General features: G+C 46.1%; 1 protein-coding gene across 1 annotated transcript in view; it reads right to left on the bottom strand.

Moving 5' to 3' along the window:
- The window catches only part of LOC120027642 (voltage-dependent L-type calcium channel subunit beta-2-like), a 48,382-nt gene that overhangs the window by 5,861 nt on the left and 27,708 nt on the right, over nucleotides 1-14,813 (bottom strand). Inside the window, exons 7-9 of the mRNA XM_038972639.1 lie at nucleotides 13,138-13,218; nucleotides 11,895-11,953; nucleotides 11,168-11,277 (exon numbers count right to left, since the gene is read on the bottom strand). Coding sequence (XP_038828567.1) covers nucleotides 11,168-11,277; nucleotides 11,895-11,953; nucleotides 13,138-13,218 — 250 coding nt within the window. The remainder of the gene's footprint in view (nucleotides 1-11,167; nucleotides 11,278-11,894; nucleotides 11,954-13,137; nucleotides 13,219-14,813) is intronic.

Here is a 14,813-nt window from a genome sequence, read left to right as displayed (position 1 = left end):
TCATTACATCTGGTTGGCAAGCACGTGAACGGCTTGTGTACGGAGTGTATGGTTGATGAAACAGTGAAGCATGTGTTTGTTTCTTTATTCATTTAGATGTCATAACCGCCATCGATAAAAGACAGTACTGTGCAGCCGTCTTCATCGACCTGGCCAAGGCTTTCGACTCTGTCAATCACCGTATTCTTATCGGCAGACTCAACAGTCTTGGTTTCTCAAATGACTGCCTCGCCTGGTTCACCAACTACTTCTCAGATAGAGTTCAGTGTGTCAAATCGGAGGGCCTGTTGTCCGGACCTCAGGCGGCCTCTATGGGGGTACCACAGGGTTAAATTCTCGGGGCGACTCTTTTCTCTGTATATGTCAATGATGTCGCTCTTGCTGCGGGTGATTCCTTGATCCACCTCTATGCAGACGACACCATTCTGTATACATCTGGCCCTTCTTTGGACCCTGTGTTAACAATGCTTCAATGCCATACAACACTCATTCCGTGGCCTCCAAGTGCTCTTAAATGCAAGTAAAACTAAATGCATGCTCTTCAACCGAATCGCTGCCTGCACCCGCCCGCCCGACTAGCATCACTACTCTGGACGGTTCTGATTTAGAATATGTGGACAAATACTAATACCTAGGTGTCTGGCTAGACTGTAAACTCTCCTTCCTATCTCATATTAAGCATCTCCAATCCAAAATTAAATCTAGAATCGGCTTCATATTTCGCAACAAAGCCTCCTTCACCGACGGTGCCAAAACAACCCTTGTAAAACTGACTATCCTACCGATCCTCGACTTCGGCGATGTCATTTACAAAATAGCCTCCAACACTCTACTCAGCAAACTGTACGCAGTCTATCACAGTGCCATCCATTTAGTCACCAAAGCCCCATATACCACCCACCACTGCGACCTATATGCGCTCGTCGGCTGGCCCTCGCTACATATTCGTCGCCAAACCCACTGGCCCCAGGTCATCTATAAGTCTTTGCTAGGTAAAGCTCCGCCTTATCTCAGCTCACTGGTCACCATAGCAACACCCACCCATAGCACGCGCTCTAGCTGTACACAGCCCATCTGTAAATAGCCCATCCAACTACCTACCTCATCCCCATATTGTTTTTATTTACTTTTTTTTGCTCTTTTGCACACCAGTATTTCTACTTGCACATCATCATCTGCACATCTATCACTCCAGTGTTAATTTGCTAAATTGTAATTACTTCGCTGCTATGGCCTATTTATTGCCTTACCTCCTCACTCTATTTGCACACCCTGTATATAGATGTTTCTATTGTGTTATTGACTGCTTTTGTTATCCCACTTGTAACTGTGTTGTTTTTTGTCGAACTGCTTTGCTTTATCTTGGCCAGGTTGCAGTTGTAAATGGGAACTTGTTCTCAACTGGCCAACCTGGTTAAATAAAGGTGAAAAAAATTATAATAATTGGTCTGTAAACTTTGATTGACTCCACACTCCAGTACAGTAGGTGGTGGCATGCACCTCTAACGTTTGTTTGCAGACCGCCATAATACCATAGAAGAAAACTGGGAGTGAATACCTTTATGTAATGTTAGGACATAATTTTTAGACATTGGATTATTGTACCAGTGTTGAATGTTCAAACTCAAATAGCTAACTAACTATTATGTTAAGGTAAGAATTAAGGTAAAAAGTTGTTGTTTTGTTGAAACTGTCGCTGGGCAGTGAAGGTTGTTAACTTCTCTAGGATAGGGGGCAGCATTTTCACGTTTGGATGAAAAGCATACCCAAATTCAACTGCCATCATCCTCAGAAGATAAGATATGCATATTATTAGTAGATTTGGATAGAAAACACTCTGAAGTTTCTAAAACTGTTTGAATCATATCTGTGAGTATAACATAACTTATTTAGTAGGCGAAACCCCGAGGACAAACCATTCAGATTTTAAATTTTTTGAGGTCACTCTCTTTGCAATGGATTTTCATTGGGAATCCAGATTTCTAATTGACCTTCTTGCAGTTCCTACCGCTTCCACTGGATGTCAACAGTCTTGAGAAATTGGTTGCGGGTTTTTCCTTTGTGTAATGAAGAAGTAGCCCTGTTCAGAACGAGAGTCGAGTGAAGTGTACTTTTTGTTTGAGGCGCGTAACCAGAAAGCATGCTACAGTTTGTTTTAATCCTGTATTGAACACAGATCATCCCGTCTTCAATTTTATCGATTATTTACGTAAAAAAATACCTAAAGTTGTATTACAAAAGTGGTTTGAAATGTTTTGGCAAAGTTTACAGGTAACCTTTGAGATATTTTGTAGCCACGTTTGAGCAAGTTGGAACCGGTGTTTTTCTGGATCAAACGCGCCAAATAAATTGACATTTTGGATATATATCGACGGAATTAATCGAACAAAAGGACCATTTGTGATGTTTATGGGACATATTGGAGTGCCAACAACAGAAGCTCGTCAAAGGTAAGGCATGAATTATATTTTTATTTCTGCGTTTTGTGTCATGCCTGCAGGGTTGAAACGTGCTTCTCTCTCTTTGTTTACAATGTTGCTATCCTCAGAAAATAGCATCGTTTGCTTTCGCCGAAAAGCCTATTTGAATTCTGACATGTTGGTGGGCTTCACAACCAGTGTAGCTTTAATTTGGTATCTTTCATGTGTGATTTAATGGACGTTTGATTATTATAGTATTTTATTTGCATTTGGCGTGCTGCATTTTCTCTGGCTTTTGGCCAAGTGAGACAGTAGCGTCCCGCCTAAACTCAGATTTTTGGATATAAATATGAACTTTACCGAACAAAACATACATGTATTGTGTAACATGAAGTCCTATGAGTGTCATCTGATGAAGATCATCAAAGGTTAGTGATTAATTTTAACTCTATTTCTGCTTTTTGTTACTCCTCTCTTTGGCTAGAAAAATGGCTGTGTTTTTCTGTGGCTATGTACTGACCTAACATAATCGCAAGGTGTGCTTTCGCCGTAAATCCTTTTTGAAATCAGACACTTTGGCTGGATTAACGAGAAGTTTATCTTTAAAAGGGTGTATAATACTTGAGGAATTTTAATTATGAGATTTCTGTTGTTTTGAATTTGGCGCCCTGCAATTTCACTGGCTGTTGGTTAGGTGGGACGCTACCGTCCCACATATCCCAGAGAAGTTAACATTACCTAGCTGACCGGTAAATCATGGTATCTAGGCTTCTCCAAAAATGCGCTCTGATGTTGCTGATGGTCATTAGTCAATCAATCAATTAAATGTTTCTATAAAGCCCATTTTATATGAGCAGATGTCACAAAGTGCTTATACAGAAACCCAGCATAAACTACAAGCAATGCAGAAGTAGAAACACGGTGGCTGGGAAAAAACTCCCTAGAAAGGCAGGAACCTAAGAAGAAACCTAGAGAGGAATCAGGCTCTGAGGAGTGGCCATTCCTCTTCTGACTGTGCCGGGTGAAGATTATAAGAGTACATGGCCATTAAGGCCAAATTAGGGCTGTCCCCGACTAAAAAAAATATTGGTTGACCGAAAGCTGTCTGTTCTTTCGACCAATCAATTGTTTTTATTTTTTTTACATGTATTTTTCCATATATAGACACACCCTATACGTTTTAATAAAATCAACTATATGCTTTGAGCTTGTCTGATGCTTTAAGTTTATGGTTTGATGAAATAAGGAAAATGCCTCAAGAGAGATCTAGATAACCAGAAGAAAAAAACCTTAACCTGACTCAACTATTCTCCTCCCGCTCCTGCTGACTTTCGCAGATTCTGCCATTACTCTCCTGAAGTTGCCGGTAATAGGCTACATGAGGAGTTGGCAACCTTTCTCATGTTGAATACCAATTTATCTTACAATTTCTACCGATCTCTGTGCCAGTTAATGTTTTCATATGCACATTTAAGTGAAACAGTTTCATTTAAATCATAATTGTCTTCACATCTCCTGTAACGGTCATATTGTGGTGAATGAGCGGACCAAGGCGCAGCGTGTGATGAATACATAATGATATTTATTAAACAAGACGAAAACTAAACACACTTGAGAATCTACAAAATAATAAACGAAGTCAACAGACCTGAACAAACGAACTTACAAACTACGAATAACGCACGAACAGGAACAGACTACATACACGAACGACAAACGAAACAGTCCCGTGTGGTAGACATACAGACACGGAAGACAACCACCCACAACAAACAATGTGAAACAACCTACCTATATATGGTTCTCAATCAGAGGAAAACGAAAACACCTGCCTCTGATTGAGAGCCATACAAGGTCAAATAAACCTGACACTTAACATAGAACAAACAACACAGACTGCCCACCCAGCTCACGTCCTGACCCACTAAACACAACTATACAAAAGGAAAACAAGGTCAGGAACGTGACATTACCCCCCCCCCCCCAAGATGCGGACTCTGGCCGCAAAACTCAACCTCAAGGGGAGGGTTTGGGTGGGCATCTGTCCACGGTGGCGGCTCCGGCTCCGGACGCTGTCCCCACACCACCATAGTCACTCCCCGCTTCCGTATCCCCCTCCCAATGACCACCCTCCAAATAAACCCACCTAAATTAAGGGGCATCACCGGGATAAGGGGCATCACCGGGATAAGGGGCATCACCGGGATGAGGGGCATCACCGGGATGAGGGGCATCACCGGGATGAGGGGCATCACCGGACTGAGGGGCAGCACCGGACTGAGGGGCAACACCGGAATGAGGGGCAACACCGGAATGAGGGGCGGATCCTGGCTGGCTGGCTCTGGCGGATCCTGGCTGGCTGGCTCTGGCGGATCCTGGCTGGCTGGCTCTGGCGGATCCTGGCTGGCTGGCGGATCCTGGCTGGCTGGCGGATCCTGGCTGGCTGGCGGATCCTGGCTGGCTGGCGGATCCTGGCTGGCTGGCTCTGGCGGATCCCGGCTGGCTGGCTCTGGCGGATCCCGGCTGGCTGGCTCTGGCGGATCCCGGCTGGCTGGCTCTGGCGGATCCCGGCTGGCTGGCTCTGGCGGATCCCGGCTGGCTGGCTCTGGCGGATCCCGGCTGGCTGGCTCTGGCGGATCCCGGCTGGCTGGCTCTGGCGGATCCCGGCTGGACGGCTCTGGCTGGTCCCGGCTGGACGGCTCTGGCTGGTCCCGGCTGGACGGCTCTGGCTGGTCCCGGCTGGACGGCTCTGGCTGGTCCCGGCTGGACGGCTCTGGCTGGTCCCGGCTGGACGGCTCTGGCTGGTCCCGGCTGGACGGCTCTGGCTGCTCATGGCTCGCTGGCTGATCCTGTCTGGCGGAAGGCTCTGGCTGATCATGGCTGGCTGACGGCTCTGGCTGGTCATGGCTGGCTGACGGCTCTGGCTGGTCATGGCTGGCTGACGGCTCTGGCTGGTCATGGCTGGCTGACGGCTCTGGCTGGTCATGGCTGGCTGACGGCTCTGGCTGGTCATGGCTGGCTGACGGCTCTGGCTGGTCATGGCTGGCGGACGGCTCTGGCTGGTCATGGCTGGCGGACGGCTCTGGCTGGTCATGGCTGGCGGACGGCTCTGGCTGGTCATGGCTGGCGGACGGCTCTGGCTGGTCATGGCTGGCGGACGGCTCTGGCTGGTCATGGCTGGCGGACGGCTCTGGCTGATCCTGTCTGGCGGACGGCTCTGGCTGCTCCTGTCTGGCGGACGGCTCTGGCTGCTCCTGTCTGGCGGACGGCTCTGGCTGCTCCTGTCTGGCGGAAGGCTCTGGCTGCTCCTGTCTGGCGGAAGGCTCTGGCTGCTCCTGTCTGGCGGACGGCTCTGGCTGCTCCTGACTGGCGGACGGCTCTAGCGGCTCGGGACAGACGGGCGGCTCTGACGGCTCGGGACAGACAGGCGGCTCTGACGGCTCGGGACAGACGGGCGGCTCTGACGGCTCGGGACAGACGGGCGGCTCTGACGGCTCGGGACAGACGGGCGGCTCTGACGGCTCGGGACAGACGGGCGGCTCTGACGGCTCGGGACAGACGGGCAGCTCGGGACAGACGGGCAGCTCTGACGGCTCGGGACAGACGGGCAGCTCTGACGGCTCGGGACAGACGGGCAGCTCTGACGGCTCGGGACAGACGGGCAGCTCTGACGGCTCGGGACAGACGGGCAGCTCTGACGGCTCGGGACAGACGGGCAGCTCTGACGGCTCGGGACAGACGGGCAGCTCTGACGGCTCGGGGCAGACGGATAGCGCAGGCGGCTCTGGGCAGACGGATAGCGCAGGCGGCTCTGGGCAGACGGACAGCGGAGGCGGCACTGGGCAGACTCTGGCCGGCTGAGGCGCACAGTAGGCCTGGTGCGTGGTACCGGAACAGGAGGTACCGGGCTAAGGACACGCACCTTAAGGCTAGTGCGGGGAGGAGGAACAGGGCATACTGGACTCTGGAGACGCACAGGAAGCTTGGTGCGTGGTGTTGGCACTGGTGGTACTGGGCCGAGGACACGCACCTCAAGGCTAGTGCGGGGAGCAGGAACAGGGCACACAGGGCTCTGGAGACGCACAGGAGGCTTGGTGCGTGGTGCCGGAACTGGAGGACTGGTACGAGGGGTTGCCACAGGAGAGCTAGTACGTGGGGCTGCTACAGGAGGTGCAGGACTAGGGAGGCGTACAGGAGGCCTGGTTCGTGGGACTGTCATTCCCAGACGGTTAGCACGCACCTCAGGACGAGCATGGAGAGCTGACTCAGGTAACATCACATCCCGCACACGCTCTGTCGGGTGGATGTTGTGCCTCACGCACCAACACAGCAGCTCCCTCATTTCACTCTCCTCCAAACCCCCCAATAAATCCTTAACAGTCTCTGTATCATTCCCATTGCTCACCTCCAATATCAGCCCGACTGGCTCTGGTTCCTTCTTCGGGTCCTCACGGGTAGCACAGGAAGTTGACGCAGATCTCCTATCTGAACTCGCCACACTCCCCATGTGCCCCTCCCCAAGAAAGTTTTGGCGTTTCCTCGAGGGCTTCCGAACGAATCCTGGAACCCTCCTCGCACTGCTCCAGCGAATCCCAGGCAGGCCCCGGCACTTTCTCTGGATCGCACGCCCACCTGTCTATCTCTTCCCAGGTTGTTCTCCACTCATCCTTTTCCCGGGTCCATTCCTCCACAAAGCGCTGTTCCCTCCTTTCACGCTGCTTGGTCCTGGTTTGGTGGGTAATTCTGTCACGATCGTCGTAACTTGGAAGAGAGGACCAAGGCGCAGCGTGATAGAAATACATCTTATTTTATTTTGAAGACGAAAAACGAACACTATACAAACTACTACAAAAACAACAAACGATCGTGAAGCTATAACAAACAATAAGTGCAGACACTGGCAACTTACACATAGACAATTACCCACAACAGCCCAATGCCTATGGCTGCCTTAAATATGGCTCCCAATCAGAGACAAATGAATGACAGCTGTCTCTGATTGAGAACCATTCAGGCAACCATAGACATACCTAGATACCTACACTCAACACAAACCCATACACTCTAACAAAACCCCCTAGACACTACAACCACCCAAGACAAGACAAATACACAAAAACATCCCCCCTGTCACACCCTGACCTAACCAAAATATTACAGAAAACAAAGATAACTAAGGCCAGGGCGTGACATCGACACAAGATCCAGCATGACCTGATGCAGGGCTCCCCTGGAGAGTTAGCGTCTTTTAGGTTTTTCTCCAACCCTAATCTAGTGCACCTGATTCTAATAACTATTTGATCGATAAGCTACAGGAGGAGGGTAACTCTCCATGAGTTCTGAACCTCCACCTAGTCCCCCCACCCTTTTCTCTTGTAACCTCACTCCCTCTACTATAGCTGTCTTTGGTGATTGGACTGAGAGAGATGTAAACACAGACAGCCGGCAGCTACGACATTTAACAATGTGTCATTCATTCGCCATTATATCATCATGTAAAATAAAGTGAATCTTTGTTTCATATTCTTGTGTGTTTGTGCTAAGGACGTCCAGTAGGTTAATATGAATAGTACTGATGACTGTATTACAATCATGTTGGTAAGATATTGTAATACTTTCTGTAACTGGTCTCATCACCTGCTGCTTGTATTTCAATAGGTACTTTGTTTTTGAATTATACAATTGCCAGAAAGTGAGAATAAATCAGGCTAAGATGCTGCAACATCAGTCAACAACCATTGTAGTGCAGAACAACATTGCCTTGACACTTGTGATGAGACTCTATTGGAGATATGGCCAAAGAGTAGCTTATACCAACGATCAAGGTAAGAATATACATAGCTATAAAGTTCTATTTCTGTTTGGTTAAATTGTTGCGGCATTGTGCTATTCTATGTAATTTGAGCATTGGTTTGATTATCTAAAGAAGCTAACTACGGTGGAGAAGTCGAATTGATGCAACAAAATGAACGTTTGTAGCCGATCTGAGCTCATGCCTGCATGTTAGATAGTTAATCTACCTTGAATAATACTGTGAATATTGCTGAGATAATTGAACAAAAGAAGTATGTTGAGGGTCAATGTTGTCACAACGAGGGAACAAAAGAAGTATGCTGAGGGTCAATGTTGTCACAACGAGTTAACTAGCTAGCCAACTTGTGCCATAGTTGGGCTGCTCAGACTAGATGTGAACCCGTGAGCCTGGCTGGCAAGCTAGCTAGCTAGCTAGTAGATAGCGTTACAATGTCAACTAATTAGCCTACATTATTGAAATTGTATGTTTATCTGGCTTGAATTCTATTTTGAATATGGCTTAGATATGTCTGAGAACAAAAATATATTGAGCATCAATGTTGTCAAGATATAACGTTAGCTAGTTAGTTAATAACTTGTGTAGGTAACTAGTTAGCTACTGTTGCTAAGATACAAGAATGGCCAGGTTTCGGTTTTACGTCACAGCTCAGTACATAGGACAGATATATCGTCAATGAGGACATGCTGCATTTCTCACCTTGAATGGGACTGTATGATTTCTGATCCTGCTTCTGTCTGTCTATCTTTTCTGTTTCTCTTTCAACAAACAATTAAATATTAGCCTGCTAGCCCCCGTGTAATTACTTAGCTTTCCTTCATGAGTTGCTGTAAAAGAGCAGCGAAAATATTGTTTTTAATTACATCAACAACACATTTCTCGGTTAATCAAATGGAAGGCACTTCTGTCTGATATGTCAACTTTCTTGGTCTTTCGAGCGTCACTGTTGACAATTTAGTGGAACTTCTTAAATGTCTTCTTAGAAAATCCCGACGGGAGAATGGTACATTTTATAGATTATTTTAGCAAGAAAAACGACATCTGCTGACCATTTAAGGAATTGAGTCCTCAACCGGTGTGCCAAATTTCATTCTGTAATATGGAATATTGACGGAGAAATGACAAGCGCAACTGTGGCCACGTCTATAATACTACAGGATTGTGTGGAAATTGGAAGTATAATATTTTTTTATTTAACCTTTATTTAACTAGGCAAGTCAGTTAAGAACAAATTCTTATTTATAATGCCGGCCTACCCCAGCCAAACCCAGGCGACGCTATGGGACTGCCAATCACGGCCGGATGTGATTCAGCCTGGATTCGAACCAGAGACTGTAGTGTCGCCTCTTGCATTGAGATGCAGTGCCTTAGACCGCTGCGCCACTCGGGAGTAACCAGTATTAACAAATGCATTTTTCTCCAGTTGGGTCAAATACATATATCATGAACAGTCCAGGAAATCTCCCTAGCAACACTTTTTATTACATTTCATTAGCAGCTCAAACAAAGCTTGTGTTTGCCCATCGAGAGCTGCCCATGACTAAGATACACCCACCTCTTGCCCTATTTGTTTGTTGTCGGAAATTGCGCTGATAGTCCAGATGTGTGTCTGATAATTAGAATTCAGCGATTGTCATTAGGCCCACTAAACTTGTAGCCAGAATTGATGTGTACACTGTTGTATGCTTGGTCTTGGTCTTGGCCGCTAATCTCCGCTTTCGAAAAATATTAGTGTTCTCGTGAACCACAACGCAATTTGGAGGGTATACTGCCCATTTTCAAGTCAATTCAAGTCAAGAATTGTCATGCAGCTGACATGCGGTAATGTTAAATAATTATGTAATTGCCTATAGTTTTCTTGACATTTCATTTAAAAAATTGTGATAGGCTCACGTTTTACCGGTAAGGCATAGGCCTACCCCTACTATTTATTTTGCCAGGACGCCGTACAGGACCGTACCGGCTTAGTCCACTTTCGCCCCTGTATCTATCACCATCAAGACAGAGTCGGGGTTCAGCGTACTGTCGAAACATCAGTCCCTGAAGTGACAAAATAATTATCCAGTTGCATTGGCTTCAAGTTAAAGCTTTTAGTCAAAAGTGGAGCACAAAGATTAAAGTTTGTGCAGTGTTTTGAGTGTGTCCCAGTGCTAATGTAGCTTTAAAGATGGGCGAGTTTATCCCATAACTACTCTCTTAGAAAAAAAGATTCCACCCCTAACCAAAAAGGGTTCTCCTATGGGGACAGCCGAAGAACCCTTTTAGTTTTGTAGATGGCACCTTTTTTTCTAAGAGTGTAATGGAGCAACCGGCACACCAGGTCGCATCCCAAATGGCACCGTACTCCCTATTTAGTGCACTACTTTTGACCAGGGCCCATACGACTCTGGTCAAAGGTAGTGCACTGTGAAGTGAATAGTGTGCCATTTGGGACGCAGCCCCATGAGCAACGTTACAGAGCACCACGGCGATCCAACACAAAGATTAGCTACATGGCTTCCGTAGTTTCGTTGGCTCAGTGAGGTCATGTTTCATTGTTATCGCAGCTTGTTACTCAAGCCTGGTAAAATCAGCTGTGTTCTTGACCTTGTTATCTGGCACCAGGTATCTAGTCTCTCCTTTGTTTCTCTCTATTTCGTCCCAAAAGCAAACCTTTTTAATCACAGGCCTGGCCAGGTCATTCTTCGCCTTCCAACATCTGATCTTATAACCATCTCCAAGGTTGCGCCCAAAATGGCACCCTATTCCCTATATAATGCACTACTTTCAACTAGAGCCCTTTGGGCCATGGTCAGAAGTAGTGCACTATATAGGGAATAGGGTGCCTTTTGGCAAACATCCGAAGACTTTCTTTCATCTTTTACTCTTTCCCTTCTCTCCATGCAATTGGCCCTAGAAGAACACAGGTTTCCCAGCCTCATACTTCCAAACTTACCAAGGTTGGAGCGTGTGTTGGATCGCTCGATGATGGCGTGTTTACTAGGGTTGTTGAGGACGGAGCGTTTGGCAAGAGAGATGTCCGCAGTGACTCGAGTGATTGATATTCTGATAGGAAGGCAGAGAGAAAATAACTGGTCACCGAGAGACTCGAGTGTGCTCTGATTTCTGAAACAGCCGTATCAATAAAATATTTAACACTTGGGGAAAAGTACAGAGTTTGAAACAAAAAGGCATAGCCGCAAAATCACAGTCCATAATGAAGAGGGGAGAGTTTTGTGATTTCTAAGCAAGGTTTGGTAGAAGAGGGAAGAGAGTGGTGAGAGTATGCTTTGTAAAACTCATTGTTGGTTATCCAAAGGGTTGCACTTTGAGAGGGATATAAAACAATGCACAGTATATGCTAATGATCCTATGTTTTGTCAAATAATTTCTCTACTGCGGATAGGAAAGTGGCCAGGCCGCCAGAGAGGAGAAGAGCTGAGGAGAACCCTGCACTGCACTAGGGCCCACTATAGCCTATTAAGGACATGGATAGGGCCTATTTAAAGTAGCAGCTAGCACACATCTCCAGGCCAAACAAACTTGTTACACACTCCCTCTTGCAAAACCTCCAGGGATGACTAAATACCAGCCTATAGGACTCAGGCAGAGCATACTGAACAAGGATACAGAGAGAGAGAAAGAGGGAGGGAAGAAAGGAATGCAGGGACAGCTCAACTTACCTTCCCTCAAATCTGTGTTTCAAAAAGTCAAACAGTGCTTTTTGCATCATATCTGTCACCTGAAACCAAATGGGACAATAAAAACAGAGTGAACATTTTAGGAATCACCATCATGAAAACAGACAGTGTGTGTGTGTGCATGGGTGGGTGAATCAAAGCCAGCTCGTTGTTGCTGAAAAAGGGAGCCCCACAGCACAGATTGTTGTTTCAGTATTGACTGAGGGCACTTCAGCCTTCGCCTTGTAAACAACTGTGATCCTCCTCAGCTTAGTGTGTCCTGTTCTCACCAGGTTCCAGAGACCCCTGCCCCTGTCTACCTCCCACAAATGCACAGAGACAAAGCTCAACTCTGCCATTGTATCCATGTGTCCACAGCGTAAACTAGTAGTAGAAGTGTAGTTAGTGTAAACAGTATGTATTAGTGAGTTGAGTAGTGGTGCTAGTGCAAGTAGAAGGATGGCAAAATTCCAGTAACTTTTCCAAAATGTCTAGGTTTTCCAGAAATTCCATTTGGCAGATTCACGGAAACGGGAGGGAATAAGCAGGACATCCAGAATCCTCCAACCAGGATTCTGGATGTTACACGTTGGTTTCCTTACCCTGTAAACAGTCTATGGAGAAGGTATGACAACGTTTGGTTTCGTTTCCCTGGCAGTTGCTTGCACAAGCCCCATTGAAGTCATGGGACGGATATTAGCATTTTCCAAATCATATATAAGTGACTTTGTTGAGCTTCACAATAAAGTGTAGTTACTTTCGAATGATTTGGACATGATGTGTGAAAAAAATTATAATGTCAGTCCCATGACTTGAATGGGATTTGTGCCACAAATGCTAAAACGTTAATATTTGGAAACAGTGCCAGGGAAACTAAACCACCTCATTGGATTGCTCTCATACCTTGTCCATAGACTGCTTACAGGGTAAGGAAACCAATATGTAATTTAAACATTTGGGTGAACTATCCCTTTAACAAGTAGGTCCACTGCTTAGACATTGCATGCATCAACCAATGGTTTCGTGCCACGTCATCAACTGTGTCATTGACTGACAGATTGCTATAACATATGATGTGGTTGGCTGACAGGTAAAACGCCTATCCAGGTGATGTAAGATCTGGCAACATAAGTAGTGGAATGCGACCGTTGTGATCTAAATAGAATGTCCTTGTGAGTGTAGTAGTGGTAGTGTCAGTAATAACCTCTTATTAAAGCTTTACACCAATTTATAACAATTATGTTACCTCGTAGCCCTTCAGTGACGGTCCAACCAGGACCACAGGTCGCATGGAAGGCACAACGTCGTATGGAGGAATGTGTTCCGTCTGCCCGGCGACAGAAAACAAACCATCAGCTTCACATCCAGGGAGATTATTATACATAGGGTGCATCCCAAATGGCAACCTATTCCCTACACAGTGCAGGGCCCTGGTAAAAAAAAAAAAGTAGTGCACTTAATAGTGAATAGGGTGGCATTTGGTACGCATAAACAGAATTACACACTAGGTCCAGCAGGGAACAGCAAAGCACAACCCATTAGACCAGGGTTTCCCAAACTCGGTCCTGGGGCCACCCCTGGGAGCTGGTTTTGGTTTTTGCCTAGCAAAACTAACTCATCATCAAGCTTTGATTATATGAATCAGCTGTGTAGTGCTGGGGCAAATGAGAAAACGTACACCTGGGGGAGGGGCAGGACCCAGTTTGGGAAGCCCTGCACTAGACCATTTAATAGAACTGAAAGGAACTATGAAATTAGTTGTCCTAACTGCGAGTCCCAGTTTTCACTCAACACACAAGGATGCCAGCTAGAATGTTCGGACCCATAGAGATAGGGGAGTTCTGTTTTCAAAAGTAACAAATGATACCGAATTATATCACACACTGAACAAATATTAAGATAATCTGTTAGTATTTGCTCTTGGAATACAACATTCTTATCTTCACCCAACCCCTAAATGAATTGACAAGAAGCTTAACATGAACAACAATCAATCAATGTGTGGAAGTCAAGGTATACAGTGGCTTGTGAAAGTATTCACCCCCCTTGGCATTTTTCCTACTTTGCTACCTGGAATTAAAATAGATTTTGGGGGGGGTTTGTATCATTTGATTTACACAACATGCCTACCACTTTGAAGATGCAAAATATGTTTTATTGTGAAACAAACAAGAAATAAGGCAAAAAAACAGAGCTTGAGCGTGCATAACTATTCACCCCCCCTCCCAAGTCAATACTTTGTAGAGACACCTTTTGCAGCAATTACAGCTGCATGTCTCTTGGGGTATGTCTCTATAAGCTTGTCACATCTAGCCACTGCGATTTTTGCCCATTCTTCAAGGCAAAACTGCTCTATCTCCTTCAAGTTGGATGGGTTCCGCTGATGTACAGCAATCTTTAAGTCATACCACAGATTCTCAATTGGATTGAGGTCTGGGCTTTGACTAGGCCATTCCAAGACATTTAAATGTTTCCCCTTAAACCACTCGAGTGTTGTTTTAGCAGTATACTTAGGGTCATTGTCCTGCTGGAAGGTGAACCTCCGTCCCAGTCTCAAATCTCTGGAAGACTGAAACAGGTTTCCCTCAAGAATTTCCCTGTATTTAGCGCCATCCATCATTCCTTCAATTCTGACCAGTTTCCCAGTCCCTGCCAATGAAAAACATCTCTGGGTGATGTGAGGTGTTGGGTTTGCGCCAGACACAGCATTTTCCTTGATGGCCAAAAAGCTCAATTTTAGTTTCATCTGACCAGAGTACCTTCTTTCATATGTTTGGGGAATCTCCCACATGCCTTTTGACGAACACCAAACGTTTGCTTATTTTTTTCTTTGAGCAATGGCTTTTTTCTGGCCACTCTTCCGTAAAGCCCAGCTCTGTGGAGTGTACGGCTTAAAGTGGTCCTATGGACAGATATTCCAAT

This window comes from Salvelinus namaycush, chromosome 33, assembly GCF_016432855.1.
Source record: "Salvelinus namaycush isolate Seneca chromosome 33, SaNama_1.0, whole genome shotgun sequence".
In the NCBI taxonomy this organism is placed as follows: domain Eukaryota; kingdom Metazoa; phylum Chordata; class Actinopteri; order Salmoniformes; family Salmonidae; genus Salvelinus; species Salvelinus namaycush.
The sequence above is the reverse complement of the archived record's forward strand: the minus strand, read 5'-3'. Positions and strand labels throughout refer to the sequence as shown.